Raw genomic sequence first — 24,427 nt, 5'->3', positions numbered from 1 at the left:
AATATGAATTTGTCATTGAGCACAGCCGACAAGTTAACAGAAGCAATGAAAAATATGTTCCCAGATTCCAAAATTACACAAGGTATTTAGAAACAATGAATCTCTTTTACCAAAGAGTGGACAGATGACAAGCTGGATACAATAGAGAGTGCCTGTTATATCGCCATTTACAACCCATAGACTAAGCCTTTATTAAGACATTGATTCCAAGTGGATCAGTTTAATATTGTTGACAAACTTTGTACAAAATAATGTATGAAGCTCATTTCCATTCTAGTAAATGTTGTAAAAGCTGATACTAGATTTTTTGAAATAAAAAGATTGCATTTACCTAACTAGATGAAATTTTTGAGTGGATGGGTGGTAACAATGTCTATCATAATGTTTTGTATCAAGACTTCCATAACCATGTAAAATGTAGAGAATTGGCTTTATTTAAAATGTTATGGATATGTGTGAAGCTAAGAAAACATATTTTAATGAGAAATTAACAGAGGTAAATAACGGAATGAATTTGGGTGTGTGGATGTATACTTTTGTGGTTTTTATCACTATAATATAAACAGGATGTTTAAGTCAGTGGTTTTCAATTTCTGCAGATTTTGCCTTGAAACACAGAATTGTCTGAATACCAGCATCTTTACAAACTAAGAGTTATTTACAGAATATTGTATAGTCAGTATGTCATGCAGTACTACATAATGGTAATTATTGTCTATTGAAAGTGTCAAATATTTGTGCACTGTTTGACAGGTAATGTGTGCTTTGTTAAGATGTTACAAACACTAAATGAAAGTACTGACCGCCTTCTAAAAATACTAACAGACATTCTTAAAATACTGACAAGAAAATGTATGTGGGTAAACAGGTCTGTGTCACTGACCAAAAGAAGAAAAACTATTTTGGTGTAAAATTTTACTTATCTGCATAGAGATCTGTTAAAAAGGGTGGGTGTATAACATGACATTCACTGTATGCTTGTTCCTTATTTATTTCAGATGAGAGCCGAGCTGAAGCAACCTTTAGCTTTATAATTGAAAATATCAGCAAAATGAAGGAGTCTACACTGAGTCCCGCTTGCATGGTCAGAAATCTTCCTTGGTGAGTATGACTGGTAACATATTAATGTTTTGAGTGAAGCTTCTTTTATGTAACGTTTTTACCAGTAAATCCAAGAAAATCTTCAGTTTTTGTTTTGATTTGGTAGTTAAATATTTTTGTCAGGTGGGTAAATATGTGACATTAAGCTGAAAAAGCTATGACAGTTTCAGTATAGTATGATCTGCAGACTTTGATTTTTCAGGCATTATATTGGTTGAAATAATGTTACTGAGTATTTTATTGACATGGTTTTTTGCTTTAAAATGAATCTTTGCAAAGGATGCGTTGGTAATTTTTGTCATTGATACTTGTTTCATATCTGCAATAAGTAAACTTCATGCCTTTCCTTTCCCTCTTTATATGGTAGTGCATGATAATTTGCAATGCTTATAATGGCCATGGAAATTACACAGGCTCTTTCATATAGATTCTGCTAACCAGGCAACAGCTTTTAATGTAAACTGTTACAAGAATTCAGTTTGTGTAAGTACAGTCTTAACTCTCATCTCATTTGATTTACTTGCTTGTCCTGTTCATGCAACTTGGGAAATTGCATTAGCGCTTTGTGTCATTTATATTTTGTATGCATAATGAAGATTTTATTGATCAAAAGAAGATTTAGGTGTCATTTTCAACACACTTTTGACTATATTATCAGGGGTCAAGCTTCCAAGTGAAATGGGCAGTTAAGTAGCCTAAAAAATGTAAACTTCACTGCCTTCTGTTAGGAAAGTGAAAATGACTTTGCATTATGTTATTTTAGAGGAACATTAGAGATTCTTTCTCTTATTGGCCAGGTTAGTTCAGTATTATATAGCTCAAGGAGAAATGTAGGCTTCAAGCCATCATATAGTTAGCGTTGATATGAATTACTCCGACAAACAAACTCTTGCACATTCAGAGGCATGTATTTTGATAGCTGATTGACCATTAGCAATATTAATGTCCATTTTCCACAAGTGATCCTTTGATGATAAAAACATTTAAAAAATTGTTTTGAAACTTAAATTTATGTAAATAACAATTTGAGTTTTAAGAATAGAATCGGTAAAAAAAATATTTAAATTGCAGCGTGTACATTTTTTTCTTGATATAATTCATTTTGGAACTGTAAGTGAACCTGTAATAGGGAAATGGCTAACATTGCTGTTCTGAGAAGTACCATTTTGATTGTCTCTTCATTAACCATTGGGCAAATATGTTCAAAAAAATATACAATTCATAGAAAGTGGAGTCTAAATATTACGTTATTAAAGATTTAGCTTTATTATGCAATTCTGTAGTCACAGATATATGGGACAATATTATGTTGTGGAATTCGGGAGACGCTCTAAGGTCAAGGTTGTACAAAAAAAGCAAAGCAAATACTATTAACCAATGGATAATGTTACACTAAGTACGTAGACAAATAATAAAACCTTGTGTGTGCAATCCTATCAATTGAGTCATAATGGAGCTATAAAGTGAGTGGTTACATTAAGAAAACCCCTCTTTCTAGAAAATAGATGCACTTGCATGTTGGCTATGTTGATTCAGTTGGAAAAAAGGGTTTAGTTCATTCATATACTGAATTTAATTCTTCAGTGCGCTGTCTTAAACAGTTACGGTAAAGTTTTATCAGCAACAAAGAAATTAGAACGAACAGTATGATCTGAAAGACATGTGCATTTGCTCTAATACACATGATACAGGGTTTGTTTCAGACAAGCTTAGAAATAGTTTCAAATGCCATTTTATAATGAACTTTCACAAAGTAAAGAGAGAAATCTTGATTAAAGGTAGCTGATTAGCATTTGTAATAACTTGCAATTACAGCAGTGTAATCTAGTTACTCAGTTAAAATTCATTACAATATATAACTTCTGTTGTTCTCTTTAAGTCATATTGCCAAATTACACTGAATATAATTATGATAGTTTTTAAACATGCACTAAATGTGTTTATAATAAAGACAGAACTCAGAAAAGTTTCTACTTGAAAATAAATTATTGCTCAAAACCAATGCCGATGTTTTCTTTGTCATTGTCAGGAAGGTAAACTTGGTAAACTTCATATGTCACAGAAGTCATATAACGAAGGTACAATTCAATAAAATAAAGAAAACATGTATGTAGAGGGTACCAATGAAAATTTCGCGAATCCGTGAATTCGCGAATCCAGAAACGCAAATGCACGAGGTATTACTGTACACAGTTTGTGTACGCCATTTTGTTTCACCAACAGTGGCTGTAATAAACTAGTTTCCATAGTCCTTTACTATTATGTGTAATCTGGCTTGTTCATTATCTGAAGATATTGGTCATATAATGATGATGAATATTTTTATATGTTCCTGAGGATGAAAGAGGATATTGACTGTATAGTGTTTGTTACATATGTGTACATTAGGTATGAAGTTTATGAAATGAATAATATTTTATGCATTCAGCTGCCTGCAGCAAGTGGTATATTGCATTATTAGGTCTACTGGTTATAGACCAAAATAGCTTATAGGATGGTCTGTTGTTTTTGTGGGGATCTTGTTTTTTGTTTTTAACAGCACTTTACACCTTGTATTGGCTATATCATACAGAAGAGATGGAGCTTTCCCAAGGACACCCACTGACAGCCAACCCAGGGTGGGAGATTGTGACTCCAGACATTTTAAGCATAGAAAACTTCAAGCTTGACTTTGACAAAAGATTGGTGATGGCATGTTTGTCAAGACTTAAACACATGAAAAAGTAGCACCTTGAAAATAATACATTTCCACTTACTTATACTCCTTTTGTACAAAGATTGGATTCTGTTTGTTGATCATAAAGTAAGGGACATCAGGTTTGCAGAGCAAAAAAAGTAAAATCACCCAATGCATGGGGTCCCTCCTGTATTATAATTGAGTTGCCTGTAGGGCCTATCCAAAAAAAAGGGTTCATTTAAGAAATCTTGAGCCCAGTGACAAAAAACTGCATTTTATTTTAAGTTTGAAAAGACACTTGTAAGTTATTAATGCTCAACACCCTGCTGAGCCATTAGGGGTGCACAATAATATCGGACACCAGTATATTGTGGTATTTAACTGACGATACAATAATCGCAATATAAGTTTTAATATCGATATAGTGCGATATTGACGTAAATTTTGATAACAAGTAGCAAACAAATTCTGTTATTATTATAAATTAATATTAGCCATATTTCACTACTTATAATAGATTCTGATTAACAATGACCTATTGAATTCCATACCTTTACCTCCGGAAATCAGTATCATTTCTATTTCGTTTCCTGTGCAGTTGCAGCATGGGTAATAGGACGTTACATGTCTGGGAATCTTCATCCTTTGGAAGCTTTAACTTTTCTATGTCAACAAATAAGCACCTTGCCACCATTGATGACTAACTGACAATGACCTTGTGCAACATTTCAAGCATGGCGGAGTATGACCTGGTGCAAAATTCAAAAGCGTGGTCTGCCATATGGACTCATTTTGCATTAAGAAAGAGTTAAAGCAATTGGAAAATTGATGAGACAGTTGCTGTGTGCCAACTATGTGAAGCTCATGTTAAGTTTTCTGGCGGAACCACTAATCTAGTATACCACATGAACAAGCACCATCCCGGGAAATGTGGTAATTGCAAGATGACAGACAATAGATCATCGATCCCTGCTAATGCGAGTTTGTCATGTGAAGATACTTCCAATCTTGCTAAAGCTGAAATGTCGCAGCCAATCCAGAGAACCTTACATGGGCTCATTGGTGTGAAATACCCCTCACAGTCTTCTTGTGCTTTACATATAACTGACATTGTGTGCAAATTTATAATAAAGGATATGCGTCCATACTGAATAGTGGATTCGGCATAGTTTTGAGACCCTTTTCATACACTTGACCCCTGATATAATGTTCCAGGTAGAAAGCAGTTTGCAGAGGTGATCATTCCTCAAAATTATGCTCAAGTCAAGGCATTGGTAATAGAAGACCTACAAAATGCCGAGAAGGTTGCATTGATAACAGATAGTTGGACGTCGAGGTCAACTGAATCATATCTGACAATCATGTCAAATCACATTGATAAAAATTGGAAGCTGATAAACTATGTTCTTCAAACTTGGCCAATGTATGAAAAGCACACAGGTGAGAATATAGCTGCTGTGATTCATGAGGCCCTCAAAGAATGGGAAAAACAGTCTATCCCATAACACCTATTGTATCAGATAATGCATCAAACATGGACAAGGCAGGGACTCTTTTAGGATGCAACTTTCACATCAAGTGTTATGCACATACAATTCATTTAGTTGCACAAAAGTGTCTCATTATTAGATTCATTGAAATTCTCCTCAGCAGGATTCATTGAATAGTTGGGTTCTTCCACCAAAGTACAACTGCAGCAGTTAAATTGAGAAGCCAGGCTGAATTGCTGGGTCTGTCAGATCATAAGCTTACAGCTGATGTGTCCACTAGATGGAACACTACTTATGACTTGATTTCAAGGTTTCTTGAAGTGCATTGTGCAGTAATTGCCATTTTGAGATCCAAAGATAATGCTAAAATAAAAGAGAAAGATTTGAACACATTGTCAGATGATGACATTTGCCTGGCAGATGAGGTGATGGTTTGTCTAAAACCTCGTAAAGTGGTGACAACCACTCTTTGAACTGAGTCAGTTAGTCAGTTCAAACCATTTCTGTTATCATGCCTCTTCATCGCAAACTTATTGGCAGCATTTTCCAACATAGCAATGATGGCTCTAGTAAAAGCTCAGATGAAGAGGGATGTGGTTGATGATCTTCAGGGTATATAAACTCGTCAAGAAGAAACTCTTACCATTGCTGCTGCCTTGGATCCACGTTTTAAAGCCTTACCTTTTGTCAGCGATGCACGAAGGAATGAAATCTTTGCCAAAATTTTGCAGAATGCATCAGAAATCATTGTTAGAGTTAAGGCTGAACATGACACTGATCACTCACCTGTGGGTGATAGTGGGCAGTCAGAACTGCCCCCTTTACCACAGCTAACCAAACAGTTATGTGTGTCTGCCAATTCTGCTGCTAAGCATGCTCAACCAGTTTGCAAGAAGCTAAAGTCAGACATTGGTCAGAGTGATATGGTACATAAAGGTACCTGTTGTTCTGGCATGCAAAAACTTCTTGGCGATGTCTACATAACTGGTGTTTTGACTTCATAAACACAAATGGAAGAAATAGAAGAGTTTGAGAACATTAGAGTAATTCTGTTGATTCCCTTGGATTCAAATCCTCATCAATGGTGGAAAAATCACGAGAAGAGATTTCCTAGATTAGCTAAGCTTGCTAAATCCTTATTGTGCTTCCCAGCAACAAGTATCCCTTTGTGAGGGTGTTCTTCACTGCTGGAGATATAGTAAATGCATAACGTTCAGCCCTAAAATCAAATCTTGTTGATGCTCTTATCTTTAAAAAAAATGAAGTAACTTCCATCATGTGATTTTCAAGGCAGTTCAGCTTGATCTACACTGGGTAAAGTGACAACAAAGAGACCAATCGCAGATTCATGCATTTTATGTTTATCAAAAAGTAAACCACAAACTATGAACTGTTCAGACAAAAGACTTAAATTGTAACTCTTTATTTCTGTGTTAGATTGCAACTACTTGACTGCATTTTATTAATTTTCTTTACTGTATTTTAATTATGTAATTAGATAATTTTAAGTAATTTTTGGCAGTTTGCATTCATTTTATTTCAATAAATTAACAGTAATCTGTAATTCTTTCTTAAATCAATATATTGCAGTATTTCGCTTAATATTGCAATATGATTTTTAATTCAATACCCACCCCTATGAGCCATATTGGTGAACCCATTCATATTTTGAAGATATCAGTTTATTCATATCACAAGCTCTAAACTTTGTGTTTTAAGTGAAGCACATGACTTATGAATCGGGAACATTACTGTTTCTGTTCTCTGTATTTCATTGGTTATCCATAATTAGCACTCATTTCTACAGCATGAATAATAATAAATTAGCCTTTGCTCATGCTAAGTACTGAATTGCTTTCTTTAAATAGTTTTTGGCAGTAGAACAAATTATGAATTGTAAGGTGAACAAAACTTCTTTTAACTGCATTGAATGTGGCTTCTAAAAAATTTCACTTTGGTCTGTTACTCAGAAACCATATTTTTAAACATCATTTATTATAATCTTTATAGGATTGATAAATTTACAATAAACTCGAGAGATGAACACAATTTATTATGAAAACATTTATTAAATCATATATTGGTAATATACAATTAGTGTCAGGATAGTCCACTTCTGAACATTGTTTGGACTTGGTGCCCCTTTCAGAAAATGGGAGCTTTGGCTATGTTGGATATATGACTTGCAAACCCCCCCCCCCCCCATTTTCTATTTTATTTTAGATCTTCTGGCCATAGATCAGATGAGCTTATGGGATTGCCTGCTGCCTGTTGTCCATCTTCTGGTGTCTGTCCATTGGAACAAATTTATTTTCACTGCTTCACTCAAACTGACTTGTAGGATTGCCATGAAACTAGACACACACATTCATTCCATGGTCTAGTTGATCTGAAATGAAAATGGTTCATGCTGAGAAGTTCAGTGTGGCTGGTTATATCAAGATGCAGTACTCACTAAGTACTTTTTCTGATCTGTAGTCTGTACTAAATGATTACTCCTCATCAACAGAAAGTCATATGGACATGGGGTTTTCATGAGAAGAATTCTTGTGATGTCTAGTTGGTCCTAAATAAAAATTGTGCTGATTTGTTATCCTACATGACACTTTTGACTGCCACAGTTACCATATGGAAAATCTTATTGCTACTCCTCCAAAATGGAAAGTCATATCAACATTGAGTTTTCACCAGGTTTCTTGTGATGTTTAGTTGGTACTAAATGAAAATGGTGCCAATTTGATAAAATCCTATTATTGCTATTTCTATTAAATGGAAAATTACATTGACATGGGGCTTGCACTTGAAGACTAATTATGATATTTAGTTGGTCCTGATTGAACCTGGCATTGGTCTGACCTCATGTATGGCCACCACAATGAACATTTGGTGATAAAAATCATTGATTTGTCAATGAGTGTATATGATAATTGCTTGAACACTGTCCTTTGACTAGTCTTTGGGTGATAGATAAGAAGACCATCAGGCCAGGCCTGAGGTCTTAATAAATGTTATGCCATAATTAGTCATTTGGAATAGGTTTTGCATACAAGTTGCCATGTCTTCATTGCATTTACACATGAAAACTGAAATAATTATATGTATTTTGACAAGACAGTCTGTGTCTTTTTCTAGGAAAATCATGGCCATGCAGAGGATAAACCAGAATGCTGACAAGTACAACCAGAAAAGTCTGGGATTTTTCTTACAGTGCAACGCAGAGTCAGAATCCACGTAAGCGATCACATCCATCTTGGTTTTCTCACCATGATCATTTTAGACAGAGCTGGAACTTCCATGTTACATGAAAAGATGACTAGTTGACTAACCAAGTATATGTTCATTATACTCGAATGGAGAAATTGTTACCAAGAAATTTTGTAAAGGAATAAAATCAAATATTTCTCAAGTTGCTTGCAAAAACTCCATTATAATATATTCCCGTTTTTTTGCAACAGAAAGGCTGCTTACATAGTTGCAAAAAATAATAGTTGATGGATTTGATCTCAAGGACTGGAATACTTTACAGTATATTTCTTTGCTTTCTCAGTATGTAAGGAGAAATAATTAAATGAAACAGAAGTCTGTGTTTCATATCTGAGTAAGTTGGATTGCAAACACTTTGTAATGTATGAAACTTATCTCATTTTCAAACACTTGATGTAACAAATGACTCTATATACTAAGGTACTGTGAACTTTGGTATGTGTTAGAACATGGCTATATGATTTGAAATGAATAGGATATTGTTGCTTAAGTTGATAGAATCTGAGAGCCACCTTTTAATTTAAAAGGACCTCCAAACCAGTGGTGTATAGTGCTTTTTACATGCTAAAAGATGTAATAATGGTCACAAAGTGAGGCACTGGAGACTGGGGATAGTGGTGTACATGTTACATCATCTATCTGATGTGCTTTTAACAGGATGTTTTTACTTGTGACAACACTCTTGTTTTATCCAGAAAGAATTCCTGTTATAAAATCTCGATTCGGTATCAAAAAGTTTTGTCTAAACTTGAAATAAAATGAGAACATAACAATGGACACGATTGAAAACTAGTTGTGACACTTGATCTGTTTACACAGGAATTTAAAAGCAAAATATTATGTATACTGAAATTGTTCATGAATTTATAACTGTTTATACCATTTTCCATGATTACTGTGCAAAAATCCCATGTAGAAGTGGTTTTTCACATGTGCACACCAGTGGTAAAAAGGTAAACATAATGAACAATTGTTAATCTGCTCTCTGATGTTGATTTTTAAGGTTGACAGTCTTGATTAAGCTTTGTTTGCTTATGAGCATGATAACACAAATAAGTATGAATTAAATGTTTTTAAGCCCAGTTTGTTGAGATACATTATGAATTCCTTGGATGGTGCCACTTTTCTGCCCCAAAAATACAGATATTTTGTGAAAACATTTTGTTACTGATTTTGGTATGCAGGAGTTTATCAAGAATATCATAAATGGTTTTAAAACTTAGCATTTACAAAGATTAAAATGAGAGAATAAACATACTTTGTATGGATTCTTATAGATTAATTTTGGCTAGTGGAATTTTGATTCATTTGATGGACTCTCGGCACTTAATGCCATTTTATTTAGATCCATTTGTTAGTCAGTAAACAGAAGTTGTATTGTCAGTGTGCAATAAAGTTTGGAGAGTAAACAGAGCATGCATGTATATATATGTTCCAAGGTTTAAAAGCATTTAACACAATCCTGACAATAAAGAGCTGTACCAAAAGTTTGGACTAAAAATATTGAGGTAAAAAGGTGAAGGCTGTCGGTTTTGAACAATACAACACCAGAAGGCTATTGATGGATACTTTTAGACATTTAGCATGGACAAGCACATTCTTTTGGTCACTTATACCCTGCCTGTTTTGTTGTATCTTTGGAAGTATGAAAGGGGCCTTTTTATATATATATCTTGTACTACTGCACTGTTACTGTAAGGAAAAGACAATCTTTACTTATGCAGATCATGGTCCTGTAATGCTGCAGCTGAATTGAAAGTCCTGAACTGGAAACCTGATGGGGAAACTTTTGTGAGAAGTAAGTAACTGAATTATAGATACAGTGTATACTAGAGAACCATTATATTTATACGGTCAAACCTGCTGTAAAAATCACATTTACGTACCTTTTATCTGGTCTCCATAGCCATTCCAATTCCTTGCAGTGAAATCACCTTTGGAAAAGTAGTGTATTCTGTGGTCACCTGCATTATGCAGTCAGTGAGCATCTTTTTTTTATGACAAATCATGGGGTTTTTCCCAATTAAAGTGGTCATGATTTTAAGAAAGGGATCTTTTTGGTGAAGACATGTCATGTGAATTTTATGCATAAACATGCCCTTCTTCCTTATATTCACCATTCTCAAAGCAGTCGGTGTGATTGAAATTGGTTAATCTCTCCATTATCATATTAAAGAATTTGAGTAAATTCACAATAATGCATAGAAATTCAATCTTTGGATTAATACTTGAGGGAAATCATCATTCTTGTAATGTGTTCCCACTGATTACTGTACGATATGTATTTATTCCCAGAAATTAATAGGGAACTAAGTTTACCCAAAATTTGCTTTAGTTTATTGAAATTGACCTATTTAAGAATTTCTGTCCATGATTACTGCATAATAATAGTTTGGGGATCAATAATCTTGATATGGTCTTTCTACACATCGTTTACAATGCAAAAAAATTAAATTGAGCTTTCAAACATTGCTCATTTCTGTCTGATAAATGGGGTGTAAAAATTGTAAGTTAAAAACAGTATTAAAAAAAATGGCTTAGTATTATTATTGTATATAATTGTCTACATAAATACATATGTGCAACGTGCATTGTAGTTCAAGAAAAACTAACCAGATAGTAAAAGTGTACATACTAGAACTTCATTAAATGTCAATCTATGTTTGAAATGAAAATGTTAATGGGCATTTAATTAATAGGTTACTTTTTTTAATCTAGGAGTAGATAATATACCAACACGACAGTCACTGTCTCTTAAAAGATAATCTATTCAACATTTTAAATAAATGCATTGCCAGGATCTGTAACAATATAGAACTGAGGATAAAACATTGTGCACATTTGATAGTAAATGCATGCAGGGAACAGTGTTTCAACTAAAAAGGCAACATGGGTCTTTGAACCAAGGTAATCAGTTATTCATTGAGTTAACACTTTCCATATTTGGCCTATGCATATTACTTCTGAGATAGTCCATTCTAGGTGCAATATACAAGCATCTGGGATAGCTACATTCTTACAATATATTTAAGTCAAATATACTTCAGAGGGAAAGAAGGAAGAATTCTTTGAATAGGAAGTTATGCCAGTCACCTGAAATAATAATAATTATAATTATAATAATAATAATAATAATAATAAAGAGTAATAATGATATTTTGGTGCATGGTATTTGTTCAAGAATCATGTTTGCAAGATAAACCTGCATTTGGAGATCACTTGCATACAAAAGCCAGTTTGGCCTTTTCCCATGGGTGAGAAGTTTGACTCTACAGGCAAAAATTTTTTTATTTGCAGCTTTGTGTGGTGTACTGGTTGCAAACATTTTTAACATCTTCAGACGCTACTGAAATCCTCAAAATGTGCTGCATGTTCTGTAAAGTTGTGAAATAACATCATAATTTACTTTTAAGTATTATTTTGTCAATGGTTAACCCATTTTTATAAAATAATTTCCAGATGCTATGTGACAGAATTTTAACTGCATTTAGTGCAAAGCTTCATAAACAAATGGAAAGTTCTCTCTATAAAAAAAAAAGATTTCAAATATGTAATTTTATTGATGCATATGAAACTTGGGTAACCATTTATATGTTGCTGTGAAGGGTATCTGTGAGGAATGATGTTATTGAGAAATTCAAATCATAGTAGAATATGAAGGTTCAAAATTGGTACCATGGATCTCAGCTGCTGTTGACGTGCATTTATAATTGATCATCTATCTTAATTTTTTTCCCAGAGATTCAGCATCTTTTTTATAGCAAGGAGAATGATTGGGGATACAGTCACTTCTTACCTTGGAATGTAAGTAACAATTTTTCAGACAGAAAATCTGCATTATATCTATTTTTGTTATATCTGGCAATAGAAATTGAATAAATTTCCTAATGTGGAAAGCAATTGCATTTTAATTTTTGCTCACTTAGCCATACGGTGATGTGAGTTTTGTGATATGACCCATTATCTATTTTCCATCATTGATCTGTCCATATGTTACATATCTTCAAGCAATTACTTGTTACCATTCTGGAGGCTCTATTTATTACCTCATTTTGATGAAACTTTGAATATAAGCTTGTTATCATTGAAATGACTATAATGAGTGGGCTCCACACGTATTAATGAGATGATTTTGCATCAGATTAGCTGGGTTTACTATTCCTCAGGAGGCCATATTGCTGACTGGATTTTGATCAAACTTGCAACATAGGCTTCTGTCATAAAGGTCACGGATGAGTTGCATAATGAATATGAGATGCATGTACATTGATGGGGAGACTGCTTCTGATTGGTCGAGCTTCTTACCAATGAAAGAGGCATATTTCTGGTCTTTTATCACTTTGAATACACGTATTTATGCTCACAACACCAATAATCAGTTTTGTGGTTGTCATAAATGTTCATTTATTGTAGTGCAATCCACAACTTCCAGTTGGTTGTCGATAGGTTTTTATTGGTTTGAATGATAGAAAAGGTTCAGAACAAGGATACAAAATAATGGGAGGTAGGCATGGCTGGAGGAAAATAATAATGATGGAGAAAGATACTGATGGAAGAAAATCTTCAGCAGTTACCTCAGTTAAGTAGCCTCAACTTTTGTATGCTATCAATTTCTCCTCGGAATTCTTTCCCTGATCATGTTAATGTTAGGAAAATAAGCTTGCTATCTCCAGAATCCAGTCTTTCTGCAAAGGGAAGAAAATCTTACCCATAACCTACCATTTGCAACCACTTTGTGTGCCAGTTTTAAGCTTTCTTTTAGTACTATTGTGGTGCCAGTTTTAAGCTTTCTTTTAGTACTGTGGAGATGATTCTGCAATACCCCCTAAAAATCTTCGAAAAATCCTTCCATCTTTACAGAGAATCTATAATTTTTTGATGTAGTAAAAACGTTGCTAGATATGGTAAACATTTTTTAATTTTTAATTGTATTTATTTGAATTTTATATGCAGTGTGGACATTGTTTATTCTGACCCAACATGGTATTGTTGGTACATTATTTGCATTGCTTATATATTTCTGCTTAATTATGAATATTATGAATTTGGAGTCACTTTGGACCATTAGTTTCCACACAAAAAATCTCCTTTTATCATTTGTATCATTTCAGTTAAACATGATAAAATGAAGTAAATGCAAAGTTCAAAGCAAGTGAGGACATGTACAAAATGTTTTGTATCCTCTACATGTTTTGTGATGTTTGCAGTCCAGGAATGCAGTGCTTATGCAGTTAAACAGCATAATCAGTAAACCTGTAAAATACATGTATGTGATTAACACTGATGCCAGAGCTACAGTTCCACATCTTTGCTTAAGATGATTGTTACACTTGGGCAGAAGAAGAAGCCTGTTGATTTAAGGTAGAGGTGTCAAATGTCAAGATCACTCAGTGAAAAGAAAAATGCTTTCTGCATGCAAAAATTTCAGTTATCTGCATGGAGAACATTTAAACACCATGTGTTTAATGTGCTGTTTACAGTCCTTTTGCTGCATTAGGTCATAACTGAGAAGGTGAGACCTTTCATTCTGCAGAATTATTGTCTTTAACTTTTGTTCTCAACACAGGAGCTGTTGGATCCTGACAAGGGTTATGTAGAGGATGACAAAGTGCATTTGGAGGTCTTTGTCAAGGCAGATGCTCCACATGGTGTTAGGTAAGTGAGCCAGCAATAGCTGTCTTGTCAGCAGTACTTGCTTAGCATATCACAGGTTAGGCACCTAAGACATGTTTTGAAGGTCTTTCCATCTGTAGAAATCTTTATGAATTATTAGTTAATAGCTGAAATGTAATCAGTGACAAATTCTTAAAAACCAGCAAGTTTTGAAGAATAATTAAATTAAAAAGTTAAATTAGCATGATGCCTCAGCTACAGTTTTCTTATAGGAAGATTAATAAAATTAATCAGTGTAGGTGAAAATTGTATAGGAGATAAGATTTTAATGAGATCAGTAATTAGACTTCGCATTGTGTTCTGTATGTATGTATGTATGTATGTATGTATGTATGTATGTATGCATGTATGTATGTATCTATGTATCATGTGTGCGTGTGTGAATAACATTTCCTTCCTTCATTATTTTTTAGTTGGGACTCAAAGAAGCACACAGGATATGTTGGTCTTAAGAACCAGGGTGCTACTTGCTACATGAATTCCCTCTTACAGACCCTCTTCTTCACCAATAAGCTCAGAAAGGTGAGAAATTTCCTCTTACAGCTGAATGCAGTTTTTCAGCCACACCAAATATGAAGAATTTAATAATTTCTTTCCCAATTTTATTGGATCAGTGGTCATATTATTGTTGAATACTTGTTCAAAGTAGCATTTAACAAAGAGGGAATAGTCTCTCACTTTGTAGAAAATTTTCTTAATAGATTATACTTAAATTACACACACACACACACACACACTTACTCAGATATTTTTTATGATAATGACAGAAGAATAAAGCAAAGTCCACTTTCACATGGAAATAACACATTTAGTGTTGATTCTCTGACAGAGTCACCCTCATGCCACATATGCAACTTATAATAGGAACTTGAAAGTGGGACCCTTTAAATCTTGTAAAGACCCTTTAGATGTGGGGGTTCTCATGAATCTCTTAAGTTACCACATTAAGGGAAGCCCTGCACAAAATCCTGTGTTTAAAGACCAGTTAAGCAACATTAGTATCATCCACCTGTCACTAATAGTTATGTTTTTGATGAATTATCCTTCTTGATTTCTGACTGAAATTTACTTTTATTGCTTTGAGTTGTTATATTTGGTCCAGCAGTATTTTTGTGCAATTTTTTCTTTTCTTACAGGCAGTGTACTTGATGCCAACAGAGAGTGATGATCCAGCCAAGAGTGTCCCTCTAGCCCTACAGAGAGTTTTCTTTGAATTACAATTCAGTGACAAACCAGTGGGGACAAAGAAGCTTACTAAATCATTTGGGTAAATACAGGACATTATCAAGAGCTGCTTATCATTATTCATTTATTGTCCGAGTAATTTGATCCAGGCGGGTAAAAGAAAATGTAGATGCTGCAGTTCTGCTGTTCTCATTGCCCTTGTTATGTCATCCATTGCAAAAGAGAGCTCATACAATCAGAGCATCCTCTGCCTTTTCCATGAAGATGTCCAGGATGAATCACTGAGTTAGTAGTAATGAATTTAAATCATGAAATCAAGCTTACTATGTGTCAGGATTACTTGACAGAATACAATTTCAATGTGTATCTGAATACTACAACTTTGAGTCACACAAAAAAAGACGATTCAGAGGCTACTTTCATTTAATAATAATACATTTCTTAGGTTGAATATGTATAATTTACCTCCTCTTTAGTCCATGTATGTTAAGGAAATATATTGCCTGTTATGGCCTACTTTACTTTCTCAAGAACATTGTTTCTTGGGTTGTTTTTGTGTGTTTTCCACCATTATTCCAGAGATGCTGCCAGGGTAGATGATTGCACAAATTATGCAAAATTTGTACAAATTTGCAGTGATGTACAAGAACTCTCACAAATTAGTTGAAAGTTGCACTTACGAAAATGTACTTGGTGCAGCATAAAAGTTTTATTTAACTGTTAACCCTTAAAGTGCTTGTTGCAACATGAGGCATGTCAGTAGATGTATCATAGTGCTTGTTGCTACATCTGTTTTTGAGGTTTCTTCAGCTCAACATGAATGTTTGTTAAGCTAAATTTGGCATGTAGTGCCATAAAACAGTCTGTTATGTTGTAGTTTGATCCTTGCATCAAGGAAGTTTTTCATGTGCTTGCTTAAAATACAGGCTGCCTAGAAAACCCAAAATGACTGATTCGGGGAATGGTTCATTTTTCAGAAGACGAGTTCATTCAGCAAAAACTGGCTGATCAAAGTAATTTTTAAAGTTGTGAAATATACCAGGTTACTGGAATTGTTAAAGTATTAATGGAGATACCAGTGAATGATTTTGAGCCCCAAAATGGTGTTAAATACAAGTCTAATGTACATGCTGGATGGACAAAAATAGATAGCATGTTGGTCAATCCCACTTTCAGCAATATTTTGAAATTAAATGTAGCAGAATACCGAACCTCATTAAAATACCAACAATTGAAATGATATAATGCAATTTTCATTACTTTTCTCATACAATTGATCACTGTGGGATCATGTTCTGCAAAACTATCTATCCTTATTGTGGTTAAGATAAACTGAATAAATACAAATGAAATGAATGAAATTAAGAAGTAAAGATATTTACTTTTTCAAAATACCTCTGTCAGAATAAGCAGACTATGCCATTGATGAACTTGAAACCCTAATACAGCATTATGGAATAAATAAGAAATTTGGCATATTAATTTGTAAAGTACTGATTCAAGAAAGTGAAGCTTTAACAGAGTTTATGTTAGTGAAAGATCTTATTTTGGAGCAGACGTATCCAAGAGATAATACCTGTGGCTCTGGAAAATTGTACATTAATAATTAACAGTTTCCCAACTTATTCAAGCTAAGCTAGCTATGTATATACCATTTCCGACAGGAGCACAGAAATATGTTCATACACAGTTAAGGAACAGAACGCTCAGAAACATTGGACAGATTATTGAAGTTTCAATAAAGTTCCAACAGAATGGAGTAGGAATAAAGAGACGGATATTGAAGTGTTAGGTAAATGTTGAACTATGGCTGTTTCCTCCTTCCCATCCTTTTTTTCTACTCTTTTATTTTGGTGGCAAGGGGGTGAGCTCCCCGCTTTAAATAAAATCCTGGCAGCATCTCTGGTATTGGGAAATCCATCCTCATACATCCAAGGACATTTCTGGCTTGACATAAAAGGCAGAGGTTGTTCCAGTTTAGCTAATTCATTTGGATTTGATCGGAAAATGGATGTATATGAATGTCTACATGTAGGACTAATTAAATTCATGGGCATTTTAGTTATTGTTAGAAATGAATAGCGATCACTCAAAGTAAAGGGTGCAGATCTAAAAGGGGTGGGGGATATTGTTACTAAGGGAAACTTTATAGTCAATTAAGAAGAGCATAGGGATGTGCTGCTTTGCTAGTGTTGTTGGAGTTTAATTCATTGATGACTATCTTTGATAGGTCTTTTCTTAGACCATGTCTAATCAGTATGTTTCTCACAGTAAAATTCATTTCATAGTAAAAGTTATGAGAACAAGTTCAAAATAAGCTTCATACAGTAGTAAGTTCAAGAAACACACCTTGAGCAGATAGTGACATATTACACTATTCCAGTAGCTATGGTCGTGGTATCAATTCTAAGGTTAAATTTTAAGATTTTCTGAGACACATCTTTTACATATGTTGCTGTACTTGACTTAAATTTGGACAGATATTTTTATGTGCCTAAAGTTTCTAGCCTGAAATGCTTAGATTCCTTAGCTAGCACCAGCATTCCATTTGCAGGCAAAACTGTGTTCCCTACTCCCATGTTTTTACATTGCATAATTTAAAATGTGTTTTGCTTCTTTTTTTTAAGAAAATCTTAAAGGTCTAGGAAAGGTACTGATCTTTTATTTTTCTCAGCAAAATTACTTTGAACATTTTCAAATGCATGTCAAAAGGCTGGGTGTCATTGTTATGATATCTATAACAGTCCATATGTTCATCTCTTAGTTACCTTTTTCATTTCCAATAGTTTGAGTTTTACACCATTTATCTTAACCAAACTCTGTGAATGGCTCACAGTTTGAGTTAAAAAATGCCTGTTAATTTTTAGTCTAAGATCAATTGTCAGGGTTGCTGATTTAAAAGAAGATTGATTTCTTTTCAGTACCTTTACTTTTATAACACAAACCTCTACTGAACTTAGTGGATAGCTTGCATGTGAAAGTCAGGAAGAAGTCTATAGATTTTTGGGTCAAGGTTACTGTTGCAGATAAAATGGTCTCTTCATAAAAACTTAGTTGTGTACCATATAGGGTAAAGGTCAAGGTTACTGTGATGGTAGGATGAAAAATTGTTTCAGTACAGTAACAGGCTTGTAGATCACCCACCTGTGCTAAACTTTGTGGATGACTTGCATTTGGAGTAAGGAAGAAGCCTGTTGATATTTGGGTCAGGGTTAAAGATTAAGGTCATTGTGACTGAATAAAAATAAACTGTTTCTGCATAGTAACATAAGCTGTACATCACATTGCAGCACTGAACGTTATAGATTGCTTACATTTTGAGTAAGGAAGAAGCTTATTTATTTTGGGGCCAACAATTGAAGTCATTGTGTCAGAATAATGGTTTCTGCATAAAATCTTCTGTTCTCTACTATATACCTTCACCCAGGTTTGGTTCAGAAACTTGTGTATTTATTTAATTGTTGAAGGATACAGTTGTTGGAAACGAAAATAGAAATATAAAAATATTTGTTATAAATTCAGTTGTAGACTGTTGTTAGAGGCATATTGATTTTGGTGTGAGAGGGTTAAACATTGTGATTTTAGACAAATGGGTTTTTGCACAATAACTTGCTTCTTAACTTAAGTTGTGAATTATCAAGGCCATTTTAAGTCTAATAAAATCAAGATTTCTGCACAGTATGTTTAAGTCAATACTAAATATCTTGTCCAAAGGTCAAGGTCATTAATATCCCATGCTTAGTGATTTCCATGCCCAAGTAACAGTCCTCACGTTTAAAACAATATATTAATTTACAGGTGGGAGACCCTAGATACATTTATGCAACATGACGTTCAGGAGCTTTGTAGGGTGGTAAGTAAATTGTGTTCTTGACTTATATTCTTTGAAATATTGCATGTAAAGGGGTTTGAAGTCCTAACTGAAATATGAAACTGTGCTCTTATTCAAATGCATCATGTTCTGCAAAGTTTTATGGGAAAATAGTCAATTGGTCTTATTTTCATTTTGTGGGAATTACCATTTGCAGTAAGCTTGATTTGTAGCTAATAAAATTTTGAACCATGAAAGATCAAGGGATTAAGATTGCTATGAGATTTATGATAAATGTGATTTACAATTTTTGTAAGGAAAACAGGAAGTGTCTCTGTATAGTGTGGTCTGCACTAGTTGCGTAAAACCCATGGATTTCAAGTCTTTTCTTGAAAAACTTTAGAAATAGTGGGAAAAGTCATTGGAAAGTCCTTTAATTTGTATTAGCAGCTCATTAGAAGTCCCTTTAATTTTGGTAATGTTTGATGTACAGCTATTAAGTGTTTCACATTTAGCTCTACTGGACATGGATCAGAGGGGTTTTAGGCTTGTTCTTCATCATCCCACATTCAGTTTGGGATTGCTGTCTGTCTGTTGGCACAAGTTACTTATTGCATTGGAGAATTGCCTTGAAGCTTTCCACATAAACATCATAAGGTCATATTGGTCCTAAATGAAAGTGCTACTGCTCAGACATCCAGCATGACCACAGCAGCAGCCAGCTTGAAAATGGTGTCACTACTATTCCAGAATGGATGGTTAATTCAGCATGGAGGTTTCACTAAAATACTTTATATGATGTCTAGTTGGTCCCAAATAAAAATGGTGCTGATCTGTTCTATTGGGTAGCTACAGCATCTGTCTTAGAAATTTAGTAATCTCCTTCTGAACAGAAAGTCACATAGATATGGCATTTTCACCATACGTGTGATGTTGTAAGTGACAGTGATATTGATGAATGAAGGTCATATCGACTTGGTGTTTTCACTAGTCCTGAATGAATATGGTTCCACTTGGACATCCAGTGTGTCCACCACAGTAGTCATCTTGTTGTAGCTTCTCCTTCTTAATGGATGGTCTTATTAGCATGTGGCTTGTCTGTTTCGTTTAATGGCATTTTTAATGCCATATGGGCTATATCATATTGGAGAAATGGGAGGTGTGTGCCTTTCTCAAGAACACAATGAGGAATTCAACCTGGGCTGGCCTAAGTGGGTATTGTACCTACGTTCTTGGATTACAAGTCTTAAACTCTTCCAATAGATTATAAAAAAAATTGTATTTCATTCAAACAAACTTGCCTACTGTATTGATTATTATTCATTAGGATTGAAAATCAGAAACTTGACTCATCCACCATGGAGCAAATATCAATTGTCTTTTTTGCGACCAAGCCAAATTCTGTGGCGGGATGAATGTTAGTGATGACCAGATTGGAATATTGTGAAGTTATAAAATCATTCTGCCTCATTTTCATGAGTTTAGGTCAATATTTTCAGTTTGTGAGGAAAGCATTTATACGATCATTATCAATTCATAAATTCTCTTTTCCACATCAGTGCAAAAAAAATGGAGATAAAAATATGTGCACATTATTGGATCTGAACTTGGTTCATCAGTATGCAAGGCAGCCATACTTACCAATAGACTACGCAGGTGTCTTAAAATAGCTCAGATTTTTTGTTTATAATGTTATCAATGCAGCAGTGAAAATACTTGTCATATTCCACTCCAATTATCTCAAATATTTCACTTGGAAAATCCAGTAATTCATGGCCAAGCATACAATAAATTTTGATAAATTCTTTTTCAGCTTCTAGAGAACGTAGAGAGTAAGATGAAAGGAACATGTGTAGAGGGAACAATACCAAAGCTGTTTGAAGGAAAGATGCTGGTAGGATTAGAAGAGAGAATTTTTACAGCACATGTATCCTATGTTACACATTCACATAATCAAAAGATAAGAAAATGCATCTTTAAAAGAAGCTGAGTGTGATAACTTTGTTTTGTGATCCTTGTACTGTAACAGAAATGCATTCTTTTCATGTGATACTTTTATATTTCTTTTCAGCTTCAAAACATTTCTCCAATAACATTTAACATCAAAAATTTTATTTGTGTGTTGTACAGTGAATAAAGTTACAGGAATAGAGAACATTTCGGCAGACATAATGAGCAAAAATGCCAAATACTTTGTTTTATCCATACTTAATACAAGAGAATCAGTCAGTTCCTGCCTGTGATTCTGCATATCATTACAAGTAGCTTGGATTAAATAAAGATCACTGTAATCAAGATATGGAGTCAATTGTATATCATTACAAGTAGCTTGGATTAAATAAAGATCACTGTAATCAAGATATGGAGTCAATTGTAAGTTATCAGATTGGAGGAAATTGCATTTTGTGCTCTAGCAGGAACTTACCCACTCAGTTTCCATCTTGATGTGTCTGCGGAGTTGCAATTTTCATAACTTAGTTGGATAAGGATTAAAGTTTCAGTAAAGAACAAATCTTTTCTGTACCTATTTTTATTATTAGGTAATCTGGCTGTACGGTTAAGAGAGATTATGATATGGCCTTTCACCTATGTGGGTTGTGTCCATCAGCAGTTGCTATTTTAAGCTTGTTCTCAATACTACTAAACCAGTTTTTACAAATTTGGCACAGTGCATCCTGGCATGAAGGGCTTTCAACATTTTACAGCTGATAAAGATCTGCTATCAGATATGGCTACTGCTATTATTAATAGCCAAAGTCCTTTAACAGCCTATTCTCAAAAGCTTAACAGAATTTGTTTAAATCTTAACAGAAAGGATCACTGCAGGACACAATTTCAAAATAGAAAAACATTTAAACAGCTTCTACAAAACAGCTGAATAGAATTTGACCAGAAATCACCCTTGCATGAAGACCTTTAAAGTTTGTACAAATGGTGCTGATCCACCCTCAGATATGGCCTGTACTGAAAATGGAAAACCTTTAAATAATTTCTAAAAACAGCTGGAAACTGATAATGATCTGCCATCAAATAAAAAAAAATACTAAATTCTTTAAGCAACTTCTTCAGAACTGTTGAATGAAATTTTGATTATATTTAACAGAAAGCATCCTGGCATGAAGACGTGAACTTCAAATTTATACAAACAAGATGCTGAATCTCATCAAATATGGCTACTGTTGCTGAAAACAAAAACCTTAACACAATTTGTTCTCATATACCATGGAACAGAAATTTACCAGATTTAGCAGATAGCTGTCTGAAAAAGAGTGTTTTGAAGTTTGTCCAGTTTATGCTAATCTGCCATCAGATGTGGTTATGCTTACTAAAAATTGAAAACCCTTTTTTTTCTTCTCCAAATCTATTGAACAGATTTTGATTATATTTGACAGAAAAAAATCTGCCCACTGTTGTTAGAAATGGAATACTCATGAAATGGATTATTCTCCAAAACCCTTGAATAGAATTTGACCAAACAGTTTGAGATGAGACTGAAAGCACATTTGTTAGAAGACCTTAACATTTTCACATCTGTATGAATTATGCCAGTCAAATATAACCACTATTCCCCCCCAAAAAAAAAAAAGCATTAAAATGATATTTCATCTCTAGAACTGCAGTATAAAATTGGACCAATCTTCACAGATAGCATCCTGGCTTGAAGGCTTCTCAAATTTATACAGATGATGCCAGTCCATAATCAAATATGGCCACCATTACAAATAGTCAAATGTTTGAACAACTTCTTACAACTGCTCATCTAAATTGGACCAGATTTGACAAGGTACTGACATAGAGAGCTTTCAGTTTGTACAGCTGACTCTCATCCACTATTAGTAAAACCTACTATTATCTGTGAATACACACAAAAATAGTACAAAAAATAGAAAAACACTTTACAGAATTTGATTTCAAACCACCACTAAAGGTAGAAAAATGTTGATACTGTTTTATGTTTAAAATAAAAACTAATTGGCAAATGATACTGATGGGCCATGAAACATAGATGAAGATATAAAAATAAGAGAAACTTGGGAACAGTTGTGTTCATAACATATTGTGGTCAACAGCATTGGGAGAAATTTCAACAGAAAGCATCAAACTGACTCAGATTTCTTGGCCTACAGTTCTTGCATTTAGCTGTTAGGTAGATGTCAGAGGTGAGTGGTCTTGCATACAATTGGGCCTCTTGTTTGTATCTGCTATAAATTTACATGCTTTGAGCATGGACTTAAATTGCCAGGGCACTTATTTCCATTCAGTGCACAAGATTATTGATGTTTTGGCATGTACAGATTATCAACTTCTGCATTCTTTGCACACATGGTCCAGTCTTGTATGTAATTTGTTCTGTTGTTATGCAGAACAAAGGAGCTTGAGGAATGGGAGCATTTGGCATTTTCAGTTTATAAAAAGATATAACTTAGGTTTTATCTGAATTCATCACATATATTTATTTGTTGATACTGTAGATCTAGCATTCATTATGCTAATCATTGTTGTTGTTGTTGTGGGGTTTAACGCCATTTTTCAGCACACGATAGGCTATGTATGGCGGCCAGTGTTAATGGTGGAGGAAGAACCTGAGAAGAACCACCGACCCACGAGAAGCTACTGGCAAGCTTTCTCACATACCCACATTGGCCGAATCCTAGACTCAAACCCATGCAGACAGAGGTGAGCTAATCATTGTAGTTAGTTTGAACTTGAATCAACTTAAATCTCACTTTGTAAAATCCTGGTGATTTCAAAGTTGGATTTTATGGATTGAGCTGGAACACTAATCGTATTGGGTAATACACAAATGCATTTCCTTATTCCAGTTTTGAATAAACACACACAACTTTTTAAAGAAATATTTGCTTCCAGTATTATATGTGCTGTTGATAATTACCAGTTTCTGTGATCCATTTTCTGGATGAAAGTTTTGTAGGCTTAAATTTTTATTAAATTCTTTTTATTATATTTTAGTGTAGTTAATGGTTAATATTTTTTTGTTGTAGTCCTATATTAAATGCAAGCATGTGGATTACGGATCTAAGAAAGAAGAAGCTTTCTATGATATCCAGTTAAATGTGAAAGGCAAGAAAAATGGTAAGTAAATGTTGGAAACTTCAGGGAAAAGTTTGTTCTTATTTGTTTCATAATTAGTGAAATTTGGGTTTGGATTAAATCAGTTAATGGGAAAATTTAGCTCTGATCTTTACAAGCTTGGTTGTTGTGAAA

At 34.0% G+C, this 24,427-nt stretch overlaps 1 protein-coding gene across 3 annotated transcripts in view; it reads left to right on the top strand.

Moving 5' to 3' along the window:
- The window catches only part of LOC149803766 (ubiquitin C-terminal hydrolase 7-like), a 100,822-nt gene that overhangs the window by 11,456 nt on the left and 64,939 nt on the right, over positions 1-24,427 (top strand). For all 3 annotated transcript variants that reach the window (XM_089953548.1, XM_089953547.1, XM_089953546.1), the window contains exons 3-12: positions 999-1,101; positions 8,401-8,499; positions 10,257-10,330; positions 12,272-12,336; positions 14,099-14,187; positions 14,619-14,727; positions 15,342-15,472; positions 19,189-19,243; positions 21,015-21,095; positions 24,205-24,295. In XM_089953548.1, coding sequence (XP_089809674.1) covers positions 999-1,101; positions 8,401-8,499; positions 10,257-10,330; positions 12,272-12,336; positions 14,099-14,187; positions 14,619-14,727; positions 15,342-15,472; positions 19,189-19,243; positions 21,015-21,095; positions 24,205-24,295 — 897 coding nt within the window. The remainder of the gene's footprint in view (positions 1-998; positions 1,102-8,400; positions 8,500-10,256; positions 10,331-12,271; positions 12,337-14,098; positions 14,188-14,618; positions 14,728-15,341; positions 15,473-19,188; positions 19,244-21,014; positions 21,096-24,204; positions 24,296-24,427) is intronic.

Source organism: Sinohyriopsis cumingii, chromosome 3, assembly GCF_028554795.1.
Source record: "Sinohyriopsis cumingii isolate HCF-2022 chromosome 3, ASM2855479v2, whole genome shotgun sequence".
NCBI lineage: Eukaryota > Metazoa > Mollusca > Bivalvia > Unionida > Unionidae > Sinohyriopsis > Sinohyriopsis cumingii.
This window is presented reverse-complemented; position numbering and strand designations above follow the sequence as displayed.